The following is a 27,860-nucleotide window of genomic DNA, read 5'->3' as shown; positions in this document are numbered from 1 at the left end:
AAGGCAGATGAGAAATGGGAAAGGGAAGAGATTGGGGAAGGAATGTAGGTCCCAGCACCCCGCCACCCCCGCAGAATGGACCCCAGACAGAACTGCCATACATCTGCCTTTATTATGAGCAGCAGGTGGGACCCTTCCAGCAACAGTAAAAAAAAAAAGTAATTTACAAAAGCAGGGGTTCAGTGAAGCCATCTGGTTGTTACCTAAAAGAGGAGAGGGGTATCAAAATGAGACCAATGGCCCTTCTTTCTACCTTCTCTCCCTGCACCCCTGTGCTCCTGGGGCAAAGGCTGTCGAGCACATGCCTTTGAGGATGAGCCACCAGAGCTGATTCCCAGTGGCCTGTTTGGTGGATTGTCTGCAGCAAGTTTTAAGCCCCGGATCTTGACCCCCTTTCAGCCAGCCAACTTCCCAGCAGCCTCTCCAAGTCACTGGGGTCTGACTTCTAAGAGCATAAATGTACAACCATGGGAAGCCTGCATTCACACTACTACGTGGTACATCCCAAAGGCAGATCGAAGCCTTGGGCCATGTGAGCTCGGAATTGACAAAGTCACATTTGGCTCAAGTCTGTATGAGGGGCAGGGAAAGAGGCACAAATGTCTAGTGTCCCTGCCCATTCCACTGGGTCTGTCTCCATCAACCAAGGGGTCATGCTGGCAAGAGCTTTAAGGACCCTGCTGACCTGCCTATGGGGAGGCTTCCCTGGCTCATGCGTCCATCCCATTGCAGCTCTTACCCTTGGGCGCTCACACGTAGATGCCAACCCAAAGCAGCAGGAAAAGGACTCCAAAGCCCATGAAGAGTGAGGCCACCAAAGAGATGAGGAGCTCTTTATAGATATCACGAGTGTACTTGGTAGAGGTGACCTCGTAACTGGGCACAGCAGTTAAGGCAAAGTGAAGGGATGGACTGTGGAGTGCAGAGAGCCCAGCCAGTGGCACTCTGAGGAGAAAGGTATTGGCTCAATGCCTTCTGGGAGGCATATCCAGCCCAGAGCAGCCAGGCAGAGGGGCCTAAGAGATGCTTTGGACTCTGGTGCTCCACTGCCATGAAGAAAATAAGACCCAGAGGAGTTAGGTCACTTGCCCCACGTCACATAGCTCATGAGGGCCGGAGCTGGGACTATCCCTCAGACCTCCCGACACCTGAGTGCACCCTTCCTTATGCCACCTTTCCAACTGTAGCACCCCTATTCCCCACCTCCACTCCAGCCAGGCCCCCTCCCTGCTCACTGTCCTGAAAATCCAAAGGACAAACTGAGCTCACCTGAACTTCGGAAATAAGGCCATAACCTGCTCCTGGGCATAACCAGCCCTCCTCCCCTCCTTACCTTCTCCCAGCCCCAATCCAATGTACAAAACTGGCGGGGTCCATGTACTTAGCATGGTTTCTCCCTTAGCCTCCCAAATCACTAATCACTGGTCCTCTGGCTGCTCAGTGAAAGGATACACGAAGAACCAGGCGGTGAAGAACATGCCGATGGCCAAAAGCACCACGGTCAGATGGGGGAAGACAGCCGGGTTCACTGGGCTGGTGTATCTGCTCATGGCCTCAAGCTCCTAGGGGAAGGCAAGAGATCAGAGTTATCAAAGAATTCCATGGTTTCAGCCTGGAGAGAACATGGGGTTATCAAGGAGCCTGGTGCTGCTGTGAAACAGAGGCTGATTTTGGCCTGGAAATGTAGCTGCAGATCAATGGTCCTTATCATTTTCTGAGGCCAATGATCTGACCACTATGAATATGTGACTAAAGGTACGGACTCTCTGCCTGAGAAAAATCACATACAAGAAAAAGTTTGCCTACAATTTCTGGAGCTTTGTGGACCTGTGTCTATAGACACCAAGCTGAGAACGCCTGCTATAAGTCACTGGTGGTACCCAGATCTCAATTTTTTTTTTTTTTTTTTTGACGGAGTCTCACTGTCACCCAGGCTGGAGGGCAGGGGCACGATCTCGGCTTACTGTAACCTCTGCCTCCTGGGTTCTAGAGATTCTCATACCTCGGCCTCTTGAGTAGCTGGGACTATAGGATTACAGGTGCGTGCCACCACACCTGGCTAATTTTTGTATTTTTACTAGAGATGCGTTTTGCTGTTGGCCAGGATGGTCTCAAACTCCTGACCTCAGGTGATCTGCCTGCCTCAGCCTCCTAAAGTAGTGAGATTACAGGTGTGAATTGCCGCACACAGCCTCAATTTCTTTTTTTTTTTTTTTTTTTTTTTTTTTTTTTTGAGACTGAGTCTCGCCCAGGCTGGAGTGCAGTGGCCGGATCTCAGCTCACTGCAAGCTCCGCCTCCCGGGTTCCCACCATTCTCCTGCCTCAGCCTCCCGAGTAGCTGGAACTACAGGCGCCCGCCACCTCGCCCGGCTAGTTTTTTGTATTTTTTAGTAGAGACGGAGTTTCACCGTGTTAGCCAGGATGGTCTCGATCTCCTGACCTCGTGATCCGCCCGTCTCGGCCTCCCAAAGTGCTGGGATTACAGGCTTGAGCCACCGCGCCCAGCCCCAATTTCTTTTTTTTTTTGAGACAGAGTCTTGCTCTATCGCCCAGGCTGAAGTGCCTGGAGTGCAGTGGTACCAACTCGGCTCACTGCAAGCTCTGCCTTCTGGGTTCAAGTGATTCTCCTGCCTTAGCCTCCGGAGCAGCTGGGATTACAGGCGTGAACCACCAGGCCCGGCTATTTTTTTGTATTTTTGGTAGACACGGGGTTCCACCATGCTGGCCAGGCTGGTCTCGAACTTCTGATCTCATGATCCGCCCGCCTCAGCTTCCCAAAGTGCTGGGATTACAGGCGTGAGCCACCAAGCCTGGCCCTCAATTTCTAATTCAGTATTTTCCTCACTACCTATACTATTATGGAATCTTGTGATCTACAGGGAGGGCATTCAAGTTCTGGTTCTACTGAGTAATCTGAGTCTGAGTAAAGTGATTGTATTATCTATTTCACAGGACTGATGTATAAGAAAGATGATGAATCAAAACTCTAGTGCCTGGCAGGGAGGATTTTGCTCAATAGGTATTTGCTTCCTTCCTAAGGTTGTAGGGAACGTGATGACATAATGCCTATGAAAGAGGGCTGTAAACGTAAAGATCTGTACAAATGTTAACTTCATTGTCACCCGTCAGCCAACGCTTCTAAAATCCAGAACATAACAACTCTAGAGATGTAAACTGCCCCCATTGTTCTGAGACACTGGAATTCAATTCAGTAAACAATCACGGCCCCCTTCCCCCAAAATGATAAAGACAATCACTGCCATTTATTGAGCTTCCAATTACAGCCCCTCTGTTTGGCACTGGGAACACAAAGATGAATAGACATCATCCCAGAGCTAGATGCGCGTCAGACGGTGGTCACTAGGAGGCGCGGCCGCAAACAAAGGAGTCCATGGAACGTGTACAGAGGCTGTGGGCGCTCCTAGGAGAGTCTGGCCAAGTGCCTCAGAGTTGGAAGTGCCTCACCAAGAAAAAACATTTGCCCAGGGCATTGTAGCATGGGCACGGGTTCGGCAGAAGAACTTTCCAGATAAAGATCACACACCACAGATAACAGACATACAAACTGGAAGGTATTCAAAATACGCCCCACGCCTCTCATTCTTAGAAATCGCGAGCTCAGAAACCTAAGGAGTTCATGACAAGGGGTTTCCCCCTTCCCCACCCTTCAGCCCAAGCCGGAGTTTCCAGGAGCGTCTAGCCCTCTGGATCTCTGGCGTCTGAGGAGAGAAGCGCGGTGTGGGTCAGACCCCGAGGGGCCCTCGCATCTCCGTCGGGAACTCCCCTTAACCCTCTCACCATTTTGCCCCGCGCAGGCTAATCCGCCGCTCCGCCACCGGAAGCACACGTCCGCAGGAGCAGGCGCCTAGCACAACCGGAAAAGGAAGTGCCTCCGGCGCAAGTGGCATTGGGGGACTTGTAGTCCTGCGATTTCGGGTGTAGCGGGAGCAGGGGCCTGCGGGGACCTGGTGTGGGTGGAGTAGGGACAAGCGGTGGAGAAGAGTACGCCACGGTCGCTGAGAGACTCTGTTCTCCCTGGAGGGACTGGTTGCCATGAGAGTAGCCGTCTGAGGGGACGCAGCCTGCACTACACTCCCCAAGAGGCTGTGCGTGGCGGGCAGGTCACGTGATGGGAGCGCGGGCTTTGGAAGGCGGCTGAGCGTCAGGCGACCCGCCGCTAAGCTGAGGAGGGAGATCAGGTTTAGGAACCGCCTGCCCGGGCCAACCCCGAACAAAGCTTTAGCTGCCGAGGCCTCGTGTCTCAAAGGCCAGGTGAGACCCCATGGGAAGCGCCTCCGGGAGCGACGGGGTCCGCTTGGCGCTGGGGCCGTGGGGAGCCGGGGTCTGGAGTGCGCGTGATATGCAGTCAAGCGGTCCGGCCACTTTTCCCCCTGTGAGCCGTGGGCCAGTCGCGTAAGCTCCGAGCCTCTCTTTCCTCCATTGTAGAAAGGCGGTAATAAGTTCCACCTTATGGGGTCGTGTTGTATTTTTCTTAAGACCTTGGACGAGAAAGAGTTCTGACACTTGAGTTGTTTAGCCCCTTTCCTGCCTGCATGCCTGCCTGCCTGCCTGCCTGTCTGTGGGACGCCGCAAGGGGATCAAGGGCTACACGGCCTGGTCCTCAGTCAACATTCCAGCAGGGCCGCCGGCTTGAGGCAAGAGCCGAAGGGTTGAACAGGCCTGGAGAGGGGACATTAGGGGTTTCCGTCTGTTGTCTCAGTTAACCCTGGTAGCAGCCCTGAGACACAATCATGGTAATCGTTCTTCATAAACCTCAGTGGCTTGGTAATGTCACAGGATGGAAAATGCCGCGCCTGGATTCAAGGCCAGAGCTTTCGCCGTTGCAATTCACAGGGGAATTATTCATATTAATCAAATGAATAATTCATTATCAATTAATTATTAATTGATTAATAATCCAGGGATGGACCTGGAAGGACGCGTGAGAGGATGGCGAGAGGAGGGCACAGCTAAGGAAAAGTGGAAAAAGGCGGGCCTTATTCCAGCTTTCTGTTGAGATCCCAGAATGTAAGGTTAGGTTGGGAACCAGAACATGAAAGATCGTGACGCCATGCTGAAGTGTTTGGACTGAATTAGAAGGAAGAATTGAACAGTCATTGATGCTCTAGAAAGAACCCTGTGAAGGAAAAATGGGAACAATGAAAAGTCCTGGTGGAGTCTTCCATTTCTTCTTTCTCTTTTGTTTTGATTTGTCTTTTCTTCTTTTCTTGACAAGGTCTTGCTCTGTTGCCCAGGCTGGAGTGTGGTGGCACAATCATAGCTCACTGCAGCTTGTTACTCCTAGGCTTATGTGATTCTCCCATGATGGCCTCCCAAAGTGCTGGGATTACTGGCCAGCGCCTCTTTGCCTGGCCCTGGTAGAATATTTCTTGGAGTATTGGACACATACTGCCAGTGGGTACAGGATGAGTTTTTATTTTTTGAGACGGAGTCTCACTATGTCACTAGGCTGGAGTGCAGTGGCACAATCTCGGCTCACTGCAGTCTGTGCCTCCTGGGTTCAAGTGATTCTCCTGCTTCAGCCTCCCTAGTAGCTGGGATTACAGGTGTGCGCCACAACACCCAGCTAATTTTTTTTTTTTTTTTGTATTTTTAGTAGAGAGGGGGTTTCACTGTGTTGGCCAGGATGGCAAGATGATTTTAAATTGCACCTCCTAAAAATCCTTTTTAATAGTTATATATTTAACACATATTAAAATATAACTAATAGAACACAAATATTATTGCTTATGAGTTTTCCAGTTTAGTTTTTAAAAAAAAATTATAAGTGAATGAAAGTACAGGTTTTAGTTGGAAGTGGCAAAAATCGTGAGGGTGATTTGGGAAACACTGCTATCTGGGAAACACTGAACTCTGAAGTGCAATACTTTTTTGAGCCCAGTGACTATAGCATGCCAGACCCCTAAATCAGGACCTGGGGAGGAGCCATGGAGTTAACATTTCAGACTGAGTAGTGGAGGGAAAACGCAAAGGGAAAGACTTGAAACTCTAGTAACATCATAATAAAAGTAGAAACTCTTATGTGCTGAGGCGATGATGAAGAGAGTTTAGAGAAGCTTGTGAGAAAGCCACATCACCTCCATTCAGATACGTTTGCAATCCTTTTTCAAGACTGCCTTATCAGTCAGGGTTCTCCAGAGACTCAAAACAAATCAGATCTATTTGTTTAGCTGGTATTTGCCTTTCAGGTCTGCCATTATGGTCCCTGGACTCCTCAAGCTGGGCTGGGCACCCTGGCCTTCTGTGGTCCTTGATAGAGACCCATGTTGTAGGGTTTTTTTGTATAATAAATAATGCTGCTACCTTAGAATATCAACAATATCTTATTTCTCTAAGCACCTGGTTCTATTTCTGGTACTCATTAAGCCTTACTATTGAGTAAATTCTGCTAGACTGAGTTTTTTGAGAATGAGGACTTTGTCTTGTTCGTCTTTAGCAGTGCTGACTTGTCCTTTTTGTTGTGTGGAATTTAGTTGAAGGCATGAAGTTGGTGAGATAACACCAATTATAACCCTTCTCCTTTCCTCCGTCTCTGACTTGCCTTTCTTTTTTAGTCATTCCTCCTCTGTGTTGCCATGGGAATTCAAGGCCTGGCCAAACTAATTGCTGATGTGGCCCCCAGTGCCATCCGGGAGAATGACATCAAGAGCTACTTTGGCCGTAAGGTGGCCATTGATGCCTCTATGAGCATTTATCAGTTCCTGATTGCTGTTCGTCAGGGTGGGGATGTGCTGCAGAACGAGGAGGGTGAGACCACCAGCCACCTGATGGGCATGTTCTACCGCACCATTCGCATGATGGAGAATGGCATCAAGCCCGTGTATGTCTTTGATGGCAAACCGCCACAGCTCAAGTCAGGTGAGCTGGCGAAACGCAGTGAGCGGCGGGCTGAGGCAGAGAAGCAGCTGCAGCAGGCTCAGGCTGCTGGGGCCGAGCAGGAGGTGGAAAAATTCACTAAGCGACTGGTGAAGGTCACTAAGCAGCACAACGATGAGTGCAAACATCTGCTGAGCCTCATGGGCATCCCTTATCTTGATGCACCCAGCGAGGCAGAGGCCAGCTGTGCTGCCCTGGTGAAGGCTGGCAAAGTCTATGCTGCGGCTACCGAGGACATGGACTGCCTCACCTTCGGCAGCCCTGTGCTAATGCGACACCTGACTGCCAGTGAAGCCAAAAAGCTGCCAATCCAGGAATTCCACCTGAGCCGGATTCTTCAGGAGCTGGGCCTGAACCAGGAACAGTTTGTGGATCTGTGCATCCTGCTAGGCAGTGACTACTGTGAGAGTATCCGGGGTATTGGGCCCAAGCGGGCTGTGGACCTCATCCAGAAGCACAAGAGCATCGAGGAGATTGTGCGGCGACTTGACCCCAGCAAGTACCCTGTGCCAGAAAATTGGCTCCACAAGGAGGCTCACCAGCTCTTCTTGAAACCTGAGGTGCTGGACCCAGAGTCTGTGGAGCTGAAGTGGAGCGAGCCAAATGAAGAAGAGCTGGTTAAGTTCATGTGTGGTGAAAAGCAGTTCTCTGAGGAGCGAATCCGCAGTGGGGTCAAGAGGCTGAGTAAGAGCCGCCAAGGCAGCACCCAGGGCCGCCTGGATGATTTCTTCAAGGTGACCGGCTCACTCTCTTCAGCTAAGCGCAAGGAGCCAGAACCCAAGGGATCCACTAAGAAGAAGGCAAAGACTGGGGCAGCAGGGAAGTTTAAAAGGGGAAAATAAATGTTTCCCCATTATACCTCCTTGACCCCAGAATATTTGCCCTCTTGTACCCTTAAGAGCTACAACTAGAGAAACCTTCACAGGAGTGGAGAGAGGATTCTAAGGCTTTTCTAGTGTGACCCTTTTCAGTAGTGCTAGTCCCTTTTTTACTTGATCTTAATGGCAAGAAGGCCACAGAGGTACTTTTCCTTTTTTAGCTCAGGAAAATATATCAGGCTCAAACCACTTCTCAGGCAGTTTAATGGACACTAAGTCCATTGTTACATGAAAGTGATAGATAGCAACAAGTTTTGCAGAAGAGAGGAGATAAAAGGGGGAGACAAAAGATGTACAGAAATGATTTCCTGGCTGGCCAACTGGTGGCCAGTGGGAGGTGATGGTGGACCTAGACTGTGCTTTTCTGTCTTGTTCAGCTTTGACTTACCTTGAGAGAGAGCCATCAGGAATGTGCTTCTTAGCAGATGGGAGGAACTGCTGAGAGAAGATAGGCAGAGAGCTGGAGCCCCTGGAGTTGACTGTGTCTGTGTTTGTGACTGATTATTGGCTATGTCTTGGGTGGGCAGAAACTCGAACTTGCTATGTAATTTGTGTCTGGTTATTCAGAGGAGTAAGATGGTGATGTTCATCTGGCAATCAGCTGAGTTGAGACTGGGATAAGACACTGGTTTTCATGCGCTGTTTTTGTTTTAAAGTTATGAAGAAAAAAGGTCAATAAAATTATAAAAGTGACCAAAATGTCATGTTCTTTGAGAACATTTGAAAATATCCCAAGTGACCATGACTCCAAATAGTTTTCCTTTTCACTCAACATGCTGTGTAATTGCACCCGATTAACAATGGGTGGTTTGAGAGAGTCCACAAGATGGCACCATGCTCCATAAAATGGCCATAGCAGATGGAACTTCAGCCATTAGGAGGAGGATGCTTTATTTCATCTTGCTGGGAGAGGAGTTTTAATACCTTGAATAGATTTCTAGATCTCTCATGTGAGATCAAAGGAGTGCCTTTAAGAAAGTCTCACAAGTTAGATCATCTACGTCATAACATCCAAGCATTTACTTTGCCACTACTTGTAAACTGAAAGCTGCCATTCAGAAACCATTTTCTTGTTCCTTTTGTAAACTGAAATCCAAGGTATTGTTTCCCATAGAGATCGCATGTTTTTGAACTTTGAAAGTTTTATAATCCTGAGAAAGCTTGGTGGGGAACTGGCCCATTTGAATGTCCGATGTTTTAGCATTCCTGTCAGGGCCATTTGAAGTTAACATGGACACTTATGTAACTGTCCGAAATTTAAGCTGGCAATGTCTTGACAGATTAAACAGTTAGGGAGCCTGAAGACCAGTAGTTTTCAAGTTTTTTAATGGAGAAACCTATTCTTCAAATGTAATCTTATGTGAAATTTCAGGATATACAAGTGCCTCTGGTTGAAGCTGGAATGGGATAAAGTTTACCCAACAATGGCTTCATAACTAGGGTACTTTTTGAAAACTCTGATGCTGACAAAAAGTTCTATCCCAAGGGCAGGTAACTTTTGAAACTGATTTTCCCAGATTATACCAAGCCACACAACTTATTTGAGCTCTATTTTCTGATTCAGGTAGATTGCTTCTAAGTCTGCAGTAGTAGTGATAGGAACTAAAGATGTAAAGATGGTAAGATTTCTTTTCTTTTTTTTTTTTTTTTTTGAGACGGAGTCTCACTCTGTCGCCCAGGCTGGAGTGCAGTGGCGCGATCTCCGCTCACTGCAAACTCCGCCTCCTGGGTTAAAGCGATTCTCCTGCCTCAGCCTACCGAGTAGCTGGGACGACAGGCTCCTGCCACCATACCTGGCTAATTTTTTTGTATTTTTAGTAGAGACAGGGTTTCACTGTGTTAGCCAGGACGGTCTCGAACTCCTGACCTCGTGATCTGCTCACCTTGGCCTTCCAAAGTGCTGGGATTACAGGCGTGAGCCACCGTGCCTGGCCCTTTTTTTTTTTTTTTTTGAGACAGAGTCTCTCTTGTCACCCAGGCTGGAATTCAGTAGTGTGATCTTGGCCTTAACCTCCTGGGCTCAAGCGATTCTCCCACCTCAGCCTCCCAAGCAGCTGTGATTACAGTCTCAGGCCACCATGTCTAGATAATTTTTCAATTTTTTGTAGAGATGGGATCTCACTGTTGCCCAGGCTGGTCTTGAACTCCTGGGCTCAAGCAATCCTGCCTCGGCCTCCTAAAGGCTAGGATTGCGTGTGCCATCCTCTCCCAGTGCTGGGATTACAGGATGAGCCACCTTGCCTGGCGAAATGTTAAGATTTCTTAGGAGTTATTGCCTCAGTGCAGTAACTCTTGATAATTAAGGGCTTATACCCTGTGGTAGTCAAGATTGTAGCGGTTTTCTTTTGTCTTTTGAAGGTAAGTTTGTCTCCTATAGAATTTTCCTATCTAACTTTCTGTGTGCACACTGCAGGGAAGATTAATGATGCCTACAAATGTTTTTGCTCAGGAGAGCTGTCTTAGTTGGATGGTTAAGAGGCATTGCTCTGCAGTCCAGCTCTGAGGGATCACACTTGCAGAGAAAGAATTTAGGCAGATAGGACTTAGGGAGACTATTTGGAAACTAGAAATGAGTTTAAAAGTAAAGAGAGGCCAGGCACAGTGGCTCACGCCTGTAATCCCAGCACTTTGGGAGGCTGAGGTGGGTGGATCACCTGAGGTCAGGAGTTCAAGACCAGCCTGGCCACCATGGTGAAACCCTGTCTCTACCAAAAATAAAAAATTAGCTGGGCGTGGTGGTACATGCTTGTAATCCCAACTACCCGGGAGGCTGAAGCAGAATTGCTTGGACCCAGGAGGCGGAGGCTGCAATCAGCTGAGATCATGCCACTGCATTCCAGCCTGGGCAACAAGAGTGAAACTCTGGTCTCAAAAACAAAACAAAACAAAAACGATTAGCCTGAGGTAGGAAGATGACTTGAGGCTGGGAGGCAGAGATTGCAGTGAACTGAGATGGCAGCACCACTGCACTCCAGCCTGGGTCATAGAGCTAGACCTTGTCTCAAAACAAGTAAGTAAAAATAAAGAGAAAATAATTCAGAATGGAAAGCTGAAGGACAAAAGGGCAAGGGCATTGCCTCATGAATAGGAGGAATTGATACATGTGAAACTTGGTGAGATTACTGACAATCTCACATTTGAACACGGGAGTCATCAGAAGGAGTTTGCCTTCCTCTTCCTTGCCATACTCCACCCTTGTCTTGGTGTTTTCTCGAGGGTCCTGATGTTCCTTCCTCTGCCCAAGGAGCTTATACAAAGGGGAGTCTAGTGATTAAAGAGCACAGAGAGGTGAACAGTAACTTGTAGCAGAGGCACTCAGGAATCCTGCACACACACAGGAACATCATGGGTTACAAATGAAGTCTTTTGGTCAAAATTAACTTTATTTTTCAACTTCACAGGGATATGATAACAAAATTGGCACACACAAAAAGGATACTGATATTGGGCCTGATTTAAAAAAATGCCTCTGGCCAGGTTGTAAAAAAAATGAACCAAGATAAACATAGGAGTTGGAGTTGTAAAAACGTGAGTTGGAATTTGTTCTGCCATGATCTATTTGACCAGAGGCAGCTTTTCCTCTCTAAGCCTATTTTACATCTGTCAGTAGATTTGAGATCACTCATTTTACCACTGTAACATTCTGAGCCTTTTGTCACTGTGTGTCCCTTTGTGGCCATGTGAAAGACCACCGTGCTGTAGGCTGAGAAGGCCACAGTGGTTCAGGTGCTTTGAGGACCTGGTCTTGGCTCGATAGAGCCTCACTGGTGTTTGCTCAGATTGGGCAGCCTGGGCCCAAAGCCATTTGGCTAAACAGGCTGGTGACACCACACACAAACTTTAGGCGGCAAATAGGAAGGATCAGCACCTATTTTGGAGTCAGGAAGCCAATGAGGTACAGCTCCTCAATTCTGCTTTTTTTTTTTTTTTTTTTTTTTTTGAGACAGGGTCTTGTTCTGTCACCCTAGGCTGGAGTGCAGTGGTGATCTCAGCTCACTGCAGGCTTGACCTCCTGGGCCCAAGCGATCCTCCTGCCTGGACCTCCCAAAAGTGTTGGGATTACAGGCATGAGCCACTGCACCCAGTTTGCTTCTAATTTTCCTACCCAGGCTGTTTTAAACCAAGTTATCCAGCTAAGTTAAATGTGCCCAAATGGAAAACATCTAAATCTTCTGCTGCCCATTCTTCCTGTGTCTTTGTGTTGACAGACCTCTCCATGGGTGGTGCCTCTGACCCCATCCCAGCATGCCTTAGGATGCTCATCTCCTTGCTGTCTGCCATCCCCTCCCAAAACTAAATGTAGGCTCTGTCTTTTCTTCCTAGTTTGAGGTTCTTCTCCCAGTGTCCAAAGTGATCAATACGCCTAGAGTAGATGCTGCTGAAGAGGCAAAGAAGTAATCCCCCCACCTGGAAGCAAAGGCTGTGGGTTGGAGGGGGAAACGGGTATGAGGGCTGATGATAAACCCAGGGAGTAAAGGCTCCTGAGGCATATTCCTATGTTTGCTCTCTGGAGAGATGGGCTAAATTGTTTATCTTTTAAAAACCAGGTGATTAAAAAGTTATATTTTAGTATTACACTGATAGGAATTTAGGATAATCTCTTCTAAAGCCTATTTGGTCTCCAGAAGAGTTAGATACTTGAACAAGAGTGGACAGAGTAAGATACCTAGCTATAGCAACGGCAGTCACAAACTGTTCTGTGGTTTTAATCTTCCTATCTCTGTTTAGAAGTATGAAGTGATCATATTTAATCTTTCTGCTCCTGCTAAAAAATACTAATGCTATAACATCATTTAGGTTATAGAAAGTTTGTGCTTATAGCCCTTACATTCTTTATGACTGAAATGTGTATCTTTCCTCATGACTGATAATTATCTCCCAATTTGGTCACTTATGCTAACTGCTATTTTATTAAACTTGAAATTTTAGGTTGGGAAGCAAAGGGAAACCACCAGGCATCCCCTTTGTTTCTAGGGAGAAAAGACTAACTTGTCCCATCTGCTCATTTGCTTATGGAGCTAAAAGTAAGACTCCCAGTCCTAGGAGTGTTCTGTTCCTGTTGGATGGTTAAGAAGTGAAAAGAAGAAGTGAATTAAAAGATGAAAGGGCTTTTAAATAGCCAGCAACTCTCTACCATCTGTTTTGGTAAGAGCTAGCACCTCTTGTTCTCTTTAGACCCTGGAGGGAATAAAACAAAATCAGTGGTTCCAGGATCCTTCAGAGCCAAAAGACTCCAATACCACAGTCTTGACCTTTGCCCTTCCTGCTTCTGAAACTGAAGAATGGCTTCTACCAGCAGCCTAAGGCAGACGTAGGTCATACCTATCCCTGGGCAGTGAGCTGAGCTCCTAGAGACTGAGTTGTGCTGGACCTCAGAATTCTAAGCATTAATGATTCCTTGCTGTTATAATTCTTGCTCATCAGGTTCAACTGCTTTATCCCTCTGAGGTTTGCAAATGAGGATGGAGAAGGCACTGAGAAGTGGACCAGTGAGCTGAGCTCACCCTTTGTATGAGTGGATTTTTGGTTTTTTTTTTTTTGAGATGGAGTCTTGCTGTGTCGCCCAGGCTGGGGTACAATGGCGTGATCTCAGCTCACTGCAACCTCCACCTCCTCGGTTCAAGAGATGATCCTGCCTCAGCCTCCTGGGTAGCTGGGATTACAGGCGTGCGCCACCACACCCGGCTAATTTTTCTCTTTTTAGTAGAGACAGGGTTTCACTACGTCAGGCTGGTCTCGAACTCCTGACCTTGTGATCTGCCTGCCTCGGCCTCCCGAAGTGCTGGGATTACAGGTGTGAGCCGCCATGCCTGGCATGAGTGGAATTTTAGTGTTAAATCTCTTCCTGACTCTGGGTTCAGTAGGTCCCTCCTCTTCTGTTACCCTCCTGGTTCTCTCTGCTCACCAACCACCTGTGTGTGCCAAACTAGAAAAAGGAAATAATTTACACCCCTGCCCCAACAGCTCCTTCCCTCCTTCTGGGGGCTTCTGTGTCCACCAAACTTGGGGTCTTAGAACTGTGGCTAGAAGATAAAAGGGAGGAGTTTGAGTCAGAGCCTTTATGTCCCCAAACCCACCCCCCCTCTGAGTATTAAACTACAGTGGCATTGTCCCTCAAACTCCCCTCTGCTTTGGCTCCAGAGTCTTCCTCCTCTTCTTTCAGACTGGACAGGGTGGCTGTTGTTACTGGTGAAGATAGGCATCTAGCCAGAGCTGCCCTGACTCCTTTAGTGAGCTGCAGGAACAAAATGGGGGCAGACAGTGAGGGAGGCAAGCGGAGCTGAACCCACCAGAGATGCAGCAGTGAGGTTAAGGCCTTCTTCCAGCTGGAGGCTTTCCTCCCCTCTACTTTAGAGAAAGCTAGCTTGGGCCATGGTACTGAGGGGAACCCCAGTGAGGGCAAAGGCCTGACCTGGCCACAGGACCAATAAAGAATCCTGCCTTTGCCATGGTGAACTCCATCCCACACGACTGGGAATACCTTCTGTTCACTCCCCACCCTACATGTCATCATTTCCATTGCCCTGCCCTCTTCCCTCCCTACCGGCCATCTTCTTGGGCTCAGATACTCACTGGATGATGTCGGCGAAGGCTGATAGCAGGGGCTTGGACTGGTACTCTATGCCATGCTTGGCACACAAGGACTGCACCAGGGGAGCCACTTTGTGGTAATTGTGTCGAGGCATCATGGGAAAAAGACTTCAGGGAGAACGAACAGCAGGGAGTCAGTGGTTCCTGCTTCTCTGCTCCCACCTGTACCCTACACTTATACCCTCCCCAGGACCCTGCTTCCCCAGGCTCCCTACTCACTGGTGCTCAATCTGGAAGTTGAGGTGTCCACTGAACCAGTCATTGAAGGCAGACTTGTGGACATTGCATGTGGCCTGGAGCTGGAGGAAAAGGTCAGGGGAGAGCATGTTGAGTATCAGATGGAAAGGCCAGCCCAGCATTCTCCAGGTAAAGCTGGGTGAGGCAGGGATGTGAGACTGTCTTGGTCACTCCCTTCACATGGTGGTAGAACAAGAGCCTCAGGCTAATGAGAAAATGCTGTTTGGGGGAGTTTTTGTTTTTGCTATTTTCACCTACCCACCCTTTTCAATAGTTATGTTATGCTCTAGTCTTCTGAGTGACTGTCCCTTACCTGGGTGGAAACCCAGTCCATGTTCCGGTCATGATCAATGTGCATGGGTATATGGTTCATCTGTGTCACCCACACAAACCAGTTGCTTTCCAGGAACCTGTTGAATGTTACACAGACAAAAACAGTATACACAGAGCCCAGAATTCGGATTTCCCCCTCAGATAACTGCTCCAGCCTATCTACTTTCCCAAGCCAACTCCTGAAACACCCACTGTTACCCAAAGCCCCAGCACGGCCCCTAGACCAGACTGGTCACTCCCCAACATTTCTTTCACCAGTCCCTACCCGCCCCCACCAAATACTACCTGACTATGAAGAAAAGGCCCAGGAAGGCTTTCAGTCCCAATAGTGGCACATAAGTGAGGAGTAAGCGGATGTAGAAGGTGATCATCCAGGCCAAGTCCTATAGTGAGGAAAGCAGTGAGCATAACAGTCACGAACAGCTCTTCTCTTCCTGTCACCAGCTCTTTCTTTGTATGGTGCAGCCATTCTCCTGGGTATCCAGACTCAGTCGTCTTCAGCTTCTCAGGGGTCCAATCCTGCAATATCTAGTGCCACTGCTCCTTTCTTCCATTCCCATTGGCACCCCCCAGCTCTTCTTGCTGTCCCCTTCAAAAGTACCAAGGCCTACAAGGTCTCCTTGCCTCTAGCTCTTCCCAGCCAATTTAAATCCTTCAGCATGCTGCCAAATGAATCTTCCAGGACCATGGCTCAGTCCATGCCAGTGCCCTGATGAAATCTCTCATTGCTTTTCTGTACACTGAACCAAGCACCATACTCTTCCCCTGACACTAGTCCTCCACAATATGTCTGGTTGTCAAATTTACCCCTCATTTCCAGCTTTTCTGCTTGAAGTTCATCCCCACTGCCCCACCTCTGCCTGTCAGAAACCCCGCCCAGCCTCAAGGCCAGCTAGAAAAGTGACTTTACAAAGCCAGGTGCAGTCAGGCCCCTTTTGGAGTCCCCAGAACCTATTGCCTGTACCTCTTTTCTGATTTAACAACCACATTCTGCTTCATCAGAAGTTTCCTTGAAAGTAGGTATTATCATTCATCTTGCCCATTCCCAACTCAGCCCCCTGGCATTATGCCCAGTACAAGAACCTCTGGAGACACTGGCTGCATGAAATTGCACATTGGGAATCAGGCTGCCTGCTAAGCTCAAATCATTTTGTCCCACTTAGAGAAGGCAAGGATCTGTGTCTGCTTCTATTAGTTTGCTCTAAATTAGGCCTGGAGTCAGCCTCAGTTTCCCCTGGGGAATCCCTATGCCCTACTCTGGGTGCTGGAGACAAGGATGTGGGCTTCTTGGGTCATGGATACTCACCACCCACTTCTTTCGCTGGATAACAAAATAGAAAACATACCACTGGAAGAAGAAAGGCACCAAGGCTGGGGGCCCAACTGGGGAGGAAACCAAGACAAAGAGGAGGCGTGAGCACAAGACGGTCATGAAAGGGCCAGTTGATGCTGGAGAGATGGCCTCTAGCAGGGGACTGCCTCTTCCGATCATCCCTTCTGTCTCCCCTCCAGCTGCTTGAGTGCTCTGCAATCCACTGGAACCAGCAGGCACCGAAGGTGGGCATAAATCCAAGTATGGGGAGGGCAAAAACTCTTAAGAGGATGCCAGGGAAGGTGAGGGGCGTGAGTGGCACTCTTCAGTGACAGGCAGCCTGGGAACTCAGGCCTCACGCATGGGACTTGCTCTGCTCCCACACCTTTATTATTTTTCATTTTTCTTCACTTTCCTATATACACACTTCATGGATCCCACACCTTTAAAAGGGTGCCAATACTCTCTTACTTACCTTGGCCACAGTCCTGTCCCTACAGTCATCTGCCCTTTGTTCCTGGCAGCTTCACCATGCAGGTGAAGGGGCAGGAGCAGGAAAGTGTGTGTGTGTTGGGAAGGACCCTATGGATCCTTCACAGGCTGTGAAGCTCACTTCCTTAGACTAGGGAGATGGGCTTGTGCCACCCCAATCTGAAGCCCTGGAGGTCAGTCGTGGGAAGGAACTGAGGGGTCTCTCTTGAAAGAAAACTGGGAGTTGAAGAAGTGTTGCATTCTACATGCTGCCTCATTTCCTTTTCTGTAGCCCTTCTCTGTGGCACCTGATGCTACCCATAACTCCTAGTATGACAATGACCATCCACGGCTCCTCCATCTTGATGTGCCATGGATTCTAAAATCATTTCTTCCAGAGGTCTCTGCTCTACCCTTCTGCCCCATCCACCTTTCTCTATTAGTGATAGTTGGTGATAGGCAGTTAGGATGAATTCCTTCAAACTAAAATAAGATCAGTGGACTCCTTCCCTTCCTTCTTTAAAAAATTTGAAAATTTAAAGGCGTTTAAAGCTCATTTTAGGCATTATGGAGCAGAGTTGTTGTTTTAAGAAACAGGATCTCACTCCATTGCCCAGGCTGGAGTGCAGTGGCACAATCAGAGCTTACTGCAGCCTCAAACTCCTGGGCTCAAAGGATGCTCCCACCTCAGTTTCCCTAGTAGGTGGGACAGACTTTTAAAGCTGGGAATATATGGAATCATCAGAAAGATCTTCTCAGTTCTAACAGCAATTCCTGTCTCCTCCAGACCCATCCTTCCAGAACTATCCGTACCTTTGTTCCTCTGGGGGTTGGACTGGGCTCTACCAGGTTACCTTGGCCCATCTTGACAAAGTTTAACATAAGGTTGAGGGTAAAGCAAAAGGCCTCTCTACACTCCAAACACCCAGCTTCCTAGTGGAAACGGGTTGGATGGGAGGAACTAGTTTGCCCCCAACCAAATAACCTTCAGCCAATCATCAGCCTAACTTCACTTCACTCAGTTGAAATGGCAAACTGCTTTCAAGCAGGGAGTAACTGGGGGTGGGGGTGGGGTACTTCCTGTAGCCTCTTTCCTTAAAATACCATAATCTCTTGGAGAGCCACATCCTCCTCATTCCCTCAGCATTCCCTCCTGAGGCAGCTCCCCTGTGTTGGATGGGGACACTCACTCAGGAAGAAGTATTTGTGCTGGTGGTTGTACGGCATGTATTTTTTCTTCTGTTTCCCAAGCTGTGAAGAAAAGCAAACACATGAGCATTCAGAGACCAGTGATTCCTCCCTCTGTGACCTTGACCTTTCCCTGCTTGGAAGTTTAGGCCTCCTCCAGGGCTGACAGTTTGTTGGTGCTATTGGAAAGCTCCAAGAGGCCCAGCCTTACCTGCAGCACATGGAACATGAAGCCCTAGGCTGTAATCTGCAGAGCGTGTCACACCATGGCCTGCAGCTGGATGGCCCATGCTCACATGAGGGATGTGCCCAGCACAGTCTACAGGACCACAGGCCCTCTTGTGTTCATTCTCTTTGTCATAAGGTTTCCAGGCCCCACTACCCTCTCCCCTTTCTCCCATCGTGCTTATTTATTTATTTACTTTTTAGACGGAGTCTCACTGTTGCCCAGGCTCGAGAGCAATGGCACGATCTTGGCTCACCACAACTTCTGCCTCCCTCGGTTCAAGTGATTCTCCTGCCTCAGCCTCCCAAGTAGCTAGGATTACAGGCATTTGCCACCACACCCAGCTAATTTTGTATTTTTAGTAGAGATGGGGTTTCTCCATGTTGTTCAGGCTGGTCTCGAAGTCCTGACCTCAAGTGATCCACCCTCCTCGGCCTCCCAAAGTGCTGGGATTACAGGTGTGAGCCACTGTGCCCAGCCGCCATCGTACTTTTTGACATCAGAATGTCCATGGACAACCATATCTGCCCCTATACAGGTTAAGTATTCCCTCTATATCCAGCCTCTAACCCTCCCCATCAAAATCTTTTGGTCTCTTGACTTCAACATGGTCTGTTGACTTCAGGGGATTTTATCAAATCCCCTGAAGGCTAGTTTGGCAAATATTTCTGGAAAAGACACCAAGAACAATTTGGCAATCTGAAGGTTCCAGCAGTTTTCCCCAGTAGGTGGTGGTTATTTTTTATAAGCCGAGCTGCTGAAGAGACGGGCTGGGGCCACCATGTCAACCAGCCAGCCTAGAACCCCTGGTGTGGGCTCACAAACCAGACAGCAAAGTTCTGCTGTCTCACTCCATGACTGTCTGTATCGCACTCCAATTAGTTCAGGTAACCAGACAACCACAAGGGTATAAGAGGAGCATTCAACCCCTGAGCAGAGCTCTAGCTCACCCTTCCATGTGTCCACAGTTCATTTATTGAGAGCTTATTCTGTGCAAGGCACTTCAGCTAGATGAAGCATGCTTTCTACATTAACAGATTCAAGTACTTGAGCACCTACTGTGTGCCAAGCTATGTTTTAGATGCTCAGGATACAGAGGTGAACAATATAGACTTCCCACCCTCTTGGAGCTTATAACCTTAGGGGATGAAGCTAGTGATAAATTTGTAAACAGAGACCGGGTGCAGTGGCTCACACCTGTAATCCCAGCACTTTGGGAGGCTGAGGTGGGTGGACTGCATGAGCCCAGGAGTTCGAGACCAGCCTGGGCAACATGGCAAAACCACATCTCTACTAAAAACACAAAAATTAGCCAGGCTTGGTGGCACACACCTGTAGTCCCAGCTAGTCAGGAAGCTGAGGCAGGAGAATCTCTTGAACTTGGGAGGTGGAGGTTGTAGTGAGCTGAGGCCGCACCATTGCACTCCAACCTGGGTGACAGAGCGAGACTCTGTCTCAAAAAAAAAAAAAAAAAAATTGGGACTCAAAGTAGCCTTTCTTCACCCCTGCCAGCTATGAGGCTGAGGATGGGCTGCCTGTTAGTGAATGCCTGGGCAATAGGCTGCTTGGTTCCATCCCTTTGGGGATATTGATGCCTGTGCTGACCCCATGACATCCATATCAGTGCCTCTCAAAAATTCCTGGAGGACAAGGAGGGGCAGGGGACACTGACCTAAATAGAACCCTTCTGACCACCAAGGGTCTAAACATAATGGGGCAAGTTATAGGGGTCATAAAGGCATTTGCCATTCAAGGAGGAAGCAATGGATGGGGCTCCTTTCCATAACAGTTCCACAATAGGAGGCCACCCTGGTGGGGTGGGGCTCTGCCCCACTCATCCCACCAAACAAGGGTGCCCCTCTTTCAATTTTCCCTCAGTTAATGTTGCTGAAGATGGGGTGATTCTCACCACCACATCCAGGTCCTCAGCAAGCCTTGTTTACACTGCCTCCAAAACATATCCCAAATCCATTGGCTTCACCTGCTCCTCCCTGGTCCAGCCTCCTCTCTGAGGTTATATCTGTGATTATACCTACCTTCTATAATTCATCCTCTCCACCTCCAGCCAGAGCAAGCCTTTTAAAGTGCAAAGCAGATTGCTATACCCACCAGAAACCCTCCAGTGACTTCCCATTGCTATTGGAATAAAACCCAAACTTCTTACCACACCATTTCCATGGCTTTCTAAGGCCCTACATGATCTGGCCCCTCCCTAGTTTTCTGGTCTTCTCATTTTCTCATTGCTTACTGTCTCTGAACATCCAGGAGCCTTTGTACTTGACTGTTCTCTCTGTTCCAAATGTTCCTTCCCTGAATTTTTGCAGTGCTGGCCCTTTTCATCATTCAGGTCTCAGTTCAGATGTCAGCACCTGAAGGAGGCCATATCTGGTCATGACTACCTCTCAGTTTCTGTCATATTTTACTTTTTTAAATCTGTAAGTCACCTTGAGCTCTGTTTACAATATTTTTTGGTTTTAATCTTTTTAAAAAATTATTATTTTTTTTACACACAGGGTCACGCTGTTATCCAGGCTGGAGTGCAGTGGCGTGATCATACTGCAGCCTTCACCTCCTGGGCTCAAGCGATGCTCCCACCTCAGCCTCCCAAGTAGCTGGGACCACTGGCACGTGCCAGTCGCGTCCCTTCATTCTCTATTTTTTATGTCTGCTGATAGGGATTTCCTGAAAACCCAAGTACCAGGAAGCAGTAAAGGTGGTGGTGTGAGACGGTTCCCCTCCACTTAACCTTCCCGTGTCTTTTTTTAAACCCTCTGTAGTGACAGTAGAAATGCACAAGCCCCATGCTACTGCCCAGCAAATAACCACACTGCCCTTGAAGCAGCCACGGGAGTCAGACGGTGGGCAGGGCTGCTTCATCATCCACACAGTACTGACCGTAATGGTATCGGACATATAACAAGCCCAAGTCCATGCTCATGAGATGGGAAAATAAGAGCATTATGGACAGGTGGGGCATGAGCCTCAAGCTATGAGCTCCTCATGCCAGGCCAGCCAGTGCTGCCAAAGCCCTTTCAAAATTCTCACGGCGAGATGAGAGCCAGGCTACCTTGGACTCATGCCTAGAACTGAAATGTTTTAACGACAAATTAATTCCTGGCAAGCTGAAACATCATAAAGTGGAGGAGGGGACCTGGAAGAACTCTGCAGCCTAGAGGCTTGGGACAAAGGGCTTTAAATTAACTTTCCAAAGATCTCTGCTGGCCTTTCAGAACCTTCCATTGCCTAATGCTCACTAAAAGTTCACCAGATCTCCACCCCCAGGCATTATTCCTTCAGCGGCTACATTATTTCTGCTTACAATCTCAGATGACAACTCAAACTCAACGCTGACCACCCAGGAAGTCAGGCTGGGGATCAGCAGGGTGAGAAGAAGTACTCAGTGAATGAATGTTCCAGATAACTGGACATCAAAGAAGAGTCAGACAGTCCAACCCTAGACAGAGAAGACTGTGACAAGAAGGCTACCTAAGTGTGGGAGAGAAATACATAGTGCAAGGGAAATGCTTGCCTGGGACAAGAGTCAAAAAATCACCTCCAGGAGGTGCCATCAGCACCTTCAAGGATAGGCCATCTCATCCTTTGGATGCTTCTGGTCATCCTCTGGATCCTTTGCAAAATGAGGTGCCTTTTATGCAGTAACGGTTTGCTGACTGAACGGTCTAGGGAAGATGGTGATTCCCTTCTGGGCAGCCCCCATTTATTGCCTGTTGCCTTCTAGAACTTCCAAAATCGCAAAAGCCCCAGCTAGCCCAGCTCCAGTGTCTTGCCCACATTGACATTGTGGGCACCTTCCCCAACCCCCCTATGTTGGCTGCCTCCTATTCCCCAAGACCTTTCCACTGATACCTCCACTTACCTCTACAGACAGGATCTTCCCCAAGGCAAAGAAGAAGGGATGCATGTTGATGTCTGGGTCTTTGCCGAAGCAGTTGGGCTTGGCATGGTGCTGGAAGTGCAAGTGGTTCCACCAACTGGCAGGGACCCCCTACAGAAAAGCAGGGACACGAGTATGAAAACCTTCCCCCAAGGCAGCCCTTCATTGCCTGGAGTTTCAGAGAGCCCCTCCCCATCCCACTGACCTTCAGGTGGCCAATCACAAAATGATGTACCAGATGGTTCCACTTTGAGGTGCTGAAGACCGACAGGTGCCCCAAGTCATGCTGCAGCCAGCCAGCCTGGATCTAGGTGAGAAGAGTCAATGCTGAGAGCAGCCCACCAGACCCAGTGTCCCCTTCACTGACCTCTGTGCCTCCTTCAGCCTCTCCCACTTCCTTCATCTGCTAAGGCCTATGATGCACCTCAGGAGTCAGGAAACATGGGGCCTAGTTCTGCCTCTGCCACTGACTCACACGTGAGTTGGGGCAAATCACCATCCCTTCTCTGTTCTTCAGTTTCGCCAGCTCCAAAGCTCATGACTTTTTTTTTTTTTTTTTTTTTGAGACAGTTTTGTTCTTGTTGCCCAGGTCGGAGTGCAGTGGTGCAGTTTCAGATCACTGCAACCTCCACCTCTTGGATTCAAGTAATTCGCCTGCCTCAGCCTCCCAAGTAGCTGGGATTACAGGTGCCCGTCACCATGCCTGGCTAATTTTTTTGTATTTTTAGTAGAGTTGGGGGTTTCACCATGTTCGCCAGACTGGTCTCGAACTCCCAACCTCAGGTAATCTGCCCACCTCGGCCTCCGAAACTGCTGGGATAACAGGCGTGAGCCACCACACCTGGCCTGTTTTGAGAGCGAGTCCCGCTCTGTTGCCCAGGCTGGAGTGCAGTGGTGCCATCTCGGCTCACTGCAACCTCTGCTTCTCAGGTTCAAGCAATTCTCCTGCCTCGGCCTCCTGTGTAACTGGGATTACAGGCACCCGCCACCACTCCCAACTACTTGTTGTATTTTAATAGAGATGGGGTTTCACCATGTTGGCCAGGTGGTCTCAAACTCCTCACCGCAAATGATCTGCCCGCCTTGGCCTCCCAAGGTACTGGTATTACAGGCGTGAGCCACCGCGCCTTTTTGTATGTTTAGTAGAGGTGGAGTTTCACCACGTTGGCCAGGCTGGTCTTGAACTGGTCTCAAGTGATCCGACCACCTTGGCCTCTGAAAGTGCTGGGATTACAGGCATGAACCACCACGCCCGGCCTGAAGCCCATGACCTATGATGGACTGACATCTGGAATACAGAAAGGACTCAAACATGAGCAGAAGGCTTGCCAAATGGGTCCTGACAGTCAAGAATTAGTGCTCAATCATTATTAACATGTTGGGCAATGTCAGTGGTGGGGAGGGAGCCAGGCTTTGCTAAAAAACCAGAAATTTGGTTCTTGGCACAGGTGGGCTGTGGCAGAGGACAAACCATGTAGAAATAAGGGAACCCTCGGAGAAGCAGCTAAAAAGGCAGTGAGAGAAATGAAGATGCCCATGTGGCTAAAAAGCAGACAGGCCAAGACAGTGGAATGCATGTTCCTGCACTCTCCCGCATACCTTCAGATCCACCCTACTTGGAGGGCAGGAATTCTTGGCCTTCCTCAAACACCGAAGGAGCTTTCCCCAGGGATACTGAGTGCACTTGACAAGCCAAAGGCTCTCACCTGAGCTGCAGTGAGCAGCACGGCACAGAGAAGGAAGGGCAAAAAGGATGTCCCAAAGATCCAAAGGGTGAGCCAGGCTGCACCATCCAGCAGCAAGATGTGCAGCAGGTACAGCAGGAAGAACACATGGTTGGCCTTCATGAGCCCCATCCGCTCCACTGTGGCCCGCAGCTCCCGGAACTCATCAGTCAGCTCTTTCTGCAGAAGAGGAGGAGGAGCTGTTATTCTCATCTGCACCCCAACACTACTGGAGACAAGGGCCCTCTCAGGCTCAAGGACCTCCCACTGAGGTAGCTGTAGGAAGTCCACAGTCCTAGGCAAAGATACCACGACAATGAGGATGACAGAAGGAGGTGCTATGGGATAGTGCCTAAGAGTTCAGAGGACTTAAGTCCTTGCTCTGCCATTTACTAACTGTGTGATCCTTGGCTGTGTTGCTTAACCTCCCTGAGCCTGTTATCTCATCTGTAAATGTGTGAGAGTTATGAGTTTATGCTTGGCGCATAGTAAGTGCTCATACTGATGATGATGATAACGATGGAAGCCATGGTAGTGGCAGCCTTGAGGGAGCCATAGGTTGCAAAGTCATGCTCCCTTGGCCCTGTGACCTCAGGACTATGCAAAAGAAGCAGGGACCTCAAGATTCCCCAGAGCTACTACTGACTATGACTACTATGACTGTGATCCCATCTAGACTGTCCTATCTCCTCTCTGTCCCTCTCAACAACCAAGAGTTGCCACATAGCAAACACAGGGTCTCACATTCTTGGTGGGCTCAAAGCTGGGCTGCTCCGGAGACAGTTCTCCAATCAGGAGAGAGTTCATATACTTCTTCACAAGGCCCTTGTTGCTGTGGAAGGCCACAAAGGGATCCTGCAAGTGCGGGGAGAAGATGAAAAGTGAGGGAGCCAGCCCCCTGGACTCTGGCAGTGTTCACACCAAAGGCCATTCTCCTGCCTGCCAGAAGGCTGTACCCAAGTTGAAGTGAGAGGTGAAGCCAGATGGACTTCCTGGGTCCAGTGGGGACTTGAAGAACTTTTCTGTAGCTAGAGTTTTATAAAATGCACCAATCAGTGCTCTGTAAAAACACACCAATCCACACTCTGTAGCTAGCTAGAGGTTTAGTAAAATGGACCAATCAGTAGGACATGGGCGGGGACAAATAAGGGAATAAAAGCTGCTCCCACCCCGTTCGCCGCGCCCGCCCCCAGCAGCGGCAACCTGCTGTGGTCCCCTTCCATGCTGTGGAATCTTTGTTCTTTGCTCTTCACAGTAAATCTTGCTGCTGCTCACTCTTTGGGTCTGTGCCACCTGTAAGAGCTGTAACACTGACCACGAAGGTCTGTGGCTTCATTCTTGAAGTCAGCGAGACCACGAACCTACCCGAAGGAACCAACTCCCGACACAGAAGCACAGGCCATCTCCCTTGGCCCAGCTGCCTTTTGAGGGTGCTCATACCCTTCCCAGGTGTCCACAGTTTAAGATCACCCAGCATCTGCTCTAGTTAGAAGGGTGCATCAAGGAATGGGAAGCATTGGCTGAGGGGGACCACCAAGGAACACCTGCCTGGGCTGGCCTTTCTCCTGGGTGTGTCCACAGAGAGTTTTTGCCCAAGAATTTCGGTATAGGTGAGAAACAGGAGGGATGGGTGGGGCTGTATCGGGAGTTGGTTCCTTCAGGTGGGTTCCTCTCACTGACCAAGAATGAAGCCGTGGACCTTTGCGGTGTTACAGCTCTTAAAGGTGGCACAGACCCAAAGAGTGAGCAGCAGCAAAATTTAGTATGAAGAACAAAAGAACAAAGCTTCCACGGTGCTGAAGGGGACCCAGCGGGTTGCCGCAGCTGGCTGGGGTGGCCAGCTTTTATTCTCTTAGTTGCCCCTGCCCATGTCCTGCTGATTGGTCCATTTTACAGAGCACTGATTGGCCCATTTTACAAACCTCTAGCTAGCTACAGAGCGTCGATTGGTGCGATTTTACAGAGCACTGATTGGTGCATTTTACAAACCTCTAGCTAGCTACAGAAAAGTTCTCTAGGTCCCTACTAGACCCAGGAAGTTCAGCTGGTTTCACCTCTCAGGGCTATGAGACTTCCGTCTCTTCTTGCGGGTCTTTTAATAAGTCCCTTTCCTCTCTTAGCTGGAGTTCTCCAAAAACCACAAAGAGAAAGACTGCCCTATGTCCGAACTGGGGCACTTGCATTTCTTCCTTTTCCCTCCACCGTTGTTCTGGGTAGGGCTCCACATTTCCCTAAGCACTGTGGCCACCTCCTGCCCCAAGGCAGCTAATTTGGGTTGTGCAAGGTAAGGTCCATAGCCGTAAGATTCACGTCCACCGGTCAAGCAGCCCCAGGCCCTGTAAGCGATTCAGCGTGTGGGGCGGAGCCGGCGGCCGGTGGCACCACACATCCGGACCAATCGCCGTCCCCGCAGCGGTATCCCGCGCCCCAAATCACACTGCGGGAAGCCCCAGCGTTGGTGCCTGTTTCGTCTGCGCATGCGCCGGCCCACGCCTGCGCCCTCGGCCGCCGTCAGTGTTCCCGAGTGGTCGCTCTGGTTGAGCCGCGCAAGCTCTGGCCTCGCCTTGTAGGCTGGTCGCGTCAGAGGGTGGGGCGGGTCTTCGCCCCGCAGCGTCTAAGCTCTGCTGCGACGTTATGGGCACCCTGGTGACCCGCGGCACACTCTGGGACGCCAGGGTAGTGGATAGGGACAGTGGAGGGCGTCACGCTGCAGGGCACGAGATCAGAAAGGGATGCAAGAGGAGGGGACGCCATTCTGGCCGCCAAGGGGGAAACGTGGTGAAGCGAACGCCCGGACTTTCGAGTTCCCAGGGCTGAGTCCCCAGCACTCCAACCCAGCAGAGGCGCCGGGGCCTTAGCTCTGAGGGCTGTGGTCTAGAAAGAGAAGCAGCAGACCCGGGGCTGGGGCGCGCGCCGACCCCACAGTGAGACCAAGGGAAGAAGGGACGGGACCCCGCGAAGGGCCTACGGCCCCAGAGCGTAAACAGCGGCCCGCTCCGCGGAATAGCTGAAGACCTCTCTAGCCTGCGGCTCAGTGGCCTCCCCGGCGAATCGAGGACAGCTCTGGGGGTCCTCGCTAAGTGTATGCCATTCCCAATCCCTTCTGTGCGCCTGCCGACGCTTGCCCTCCCCGAACAGTACTGTCCCTTTCGCGTCCTCCAGTCTTCACACGACGCAGCGGTCTCCCCAAGCTTCCCGTTTCAGCCCCATCCTCGAGAATGGGCTCCTTTCCTGCTCCCTTTCCGCTCCTGCTGGCGAGTGGAGACCCGCATCTAGGTCCAGACGCGGCTGCGCTGCACCTCCTAGCCATCGAGACAGGATATGACTCCCTCCCCTGGCCACTGACTCCCTCCCTCCCCAGGCGGCCTGCATCCTTGCTCTCCTTCCTCCTAGCCCACCCAGCTCGGGGTCCTGTCCTCGCCCGGAGACCTGAGGCTCGGGGCTGCAGACGGAATGCACGACTGGGCGGCGGGGCCCTTTGTGTGTGCGTGTTGCTGGCCTCCATCCCCACTCCCCAGACTCCACTTCTCAGGGCCTCTCTCCCGCCTTTGCATCCCGCATCCGTAGGACACCCAATCACCGGGCAACAGGTATGTTCAGGCGCCTCCGGGCTTTCCTCCGAATTAGTCGGTGTTTGGCTCGGGGTGCGTAACTCTGTCTCGCCTGCACTCTGCCTCCGGTCCCGCCCTCTCTTGTGCCCCCGCCTGGCTGCGCTCACCGTGGCATCCTGCCCGGCGTAGTGGCTGATGACCCGGGAGCCCCCTGGATGCCGGCGGTAGAACTCGCTGACGTCGTACACCTTACGGTCGATCACTAGCCACCGCTCTTCGCACCCCGAGCGCTGCGCCACCTCGTCCCAGGTGAAGTAGCGCGGGGTAGGTCCCTGAACCGGGGTCTCGGCGGCCACCGGGTCGGGGGCCATGGCTGGCCTGGCGACGCCGGGCGCCGGCTCAGCAGGGGCTGTCAAGCGCGTGCTCGGGGTCCGCGGGCTCCGGGAGTGGGTTTGCTGGAGCGCGCCCAGAGCCAGCCGCTTGCGCGCGGGGTTTTCAGCACCGCGGCGCGGACCTCCGGTCCTCGCAGCGCGCGTTCCCATTGGCCGAGCCTCGTG

General features: G+C 50.1%; 4 protein-coding genes across 6 annotated transcripts in view; 2 read left to right on the top strand and 2 right to left on the bottom strand.

Moving 5' to 3' along the window:
* Nucleotides 1–93: 93 nt before the first annotated feature.
* On the bottom strand, nt 94–3,919 carry LOC105469421 (transmembrane protein 258). Its single transcript, XM_011720413.2, has 4 exons — nt 3,799–3,919; nt 1,453–1,562; nt 740–876; nt 94–203 (listed from the first exon to the last, which is right to left on the bottom strand). The coding sequence occupies exons 1-3, from the start codon at nt 3,799–3,801 to the stop codon at nt 750–752; spliced, it is 240 nt and encodes a 79-aa protein (XP_011718715.1). The 5' UTR covers nt 3,802–3,919; the 3' UTR covers nt 94–203; nt 740–749.
* LOC105469420 (flap structure-specific endonuclease 1) lies at nt 3,486–13,007 on the top strand. Of its 2 annotated transcripts, none has more exons than XM_011720411.3 (2): nt 3,486–3,572; nt 6,576–13,007. In XM_011720411.3, the coding sequence occupies exon 2, from the start codon at nt 6,597–6,599 to the stop codon at nt 7,737–7,739; it is 1,143 nt and encodes a 380-aa protein (XP_011718713.2). In that variant the 5' UTR covers nt 3,486–3,572; nt 6,576–6,596; the 3' UTR covers nt 7,740–13,007. The 2 variants fall into 2 exon arrangements, with proteins under 2 accessions (XP_011718713.2, XP_011718714.1); XM_011720412.2 differs by lacking the exon at nt 3,486–3,572 and adding an exon at nt 4,037–4,272.
* On the bottom strand, nt 11,138–27,860 carry LOC105469425 (fatty acid desaturase 1). Its single transcript, XM_011720415.3, has 12 exons — nt 27,471–27,860; nt 24,497–24,607; nt 23,735–23,932; nt 22,234–22,335; nt 22,011–22,139; nt 17,910–17,970; nt 16,243–16,319; nt 15,222–15,319; nt 14,917–15,013; nt 14,586–14,665; nt 14,349–14,474; nt 11,138–14,010 (listed from the first exon to the last, which is right to left on the bottom strand). The coding sequence occupies exons 1-12, from the start codon at nt 27,843–27,845 to the stop codon at nt 13,959–13,961; spliced, it is 1,506 nt and encodes a 501-aa protein (XP_011718717.2). The 5' UTR covers nt 27,846–27,860; the 3' UTR covers nt 11,138–13,958.
* LOC105469424 (fatty acid desaturase 2) overlaps nt 26,726–27,860 on the top strand; it is a 108,034-nt gene continuing 106,899 nt past the window's right edge. The window contains exon 1 of one of the 2 annotated variants that reach the window (XM_071074483.1): nt 26,726–27,342. In XM_071074483.1, the coding sequence (XP_070930584.1) occupies nt 26,971–27,342 (372 nt within the window). In that variant the 5' untranslated portion in view covers nt 26,726–26,970. The remainder of the gene's footprint in view (nt 27,343–27,860) is intronic. The other variant, XM_071074484.1, reaches the window with a different exon arrangement.

This window comes from Macaca nemestrina, chromosome 12, assembly GCF_043159975.1.
Source record: "Macaca nemestrina isolate mMacNem1 chromosome 12, mMacNem.hap1, whole genome shotgun sequence".
NCBI classification, from domain to species: Eukaryota; Metazoa; Chordata; class Mammalia; order Primates; family Cercopithecidae; genus Macaca; species Macaca nemestrina.
Note: the sequence above shows the minus strand (reverse complement) of the source record. Positions and strands in the feature narration are given on the sequence as shown.

Bases quoted from the DNA above. Each gene is read 5' to 3' on its own strand.
- LOC105469421 (XM_011720413.2), bottom strand. The intron at 877-1,452 runs GTATCCTTTCAC...TGCTGTGCCCAG, and splicing joins TTCACCGCCTGGTTCTTCGT to TTACGAGGTCACCTCTACCA.
- LOC105469420 (XM_011720411.3), top strand. From the start codon at position 6,597: ATGGGAATTCAAGGCCTGGCCAAACTAATTGCTGATGTGGCCCCCAGT.
- LOC105469425 (XM_011720415.3), bottom strand. From the start codon at position 27,845: ATGGGAACGCGCGCTGCGAGGACCGGAGGTCCGCGCCGCGGTGCTGAA. The intron at 23,933-24,496 runs GTGAGACCCTGT...CCTCTTCTGCAG, and splicing joins GCTTTGAGCCCACCAAGAAT to AAAGAGCTGACTGATGAGTT. The intron at 14,011-14,348 runs GTGAGTATCTGA...TTGTTCCTGCAG, and splicing joins GCCTTCGCCGACATCATCCA to CTCACTAAAGGAGTCAGGGC.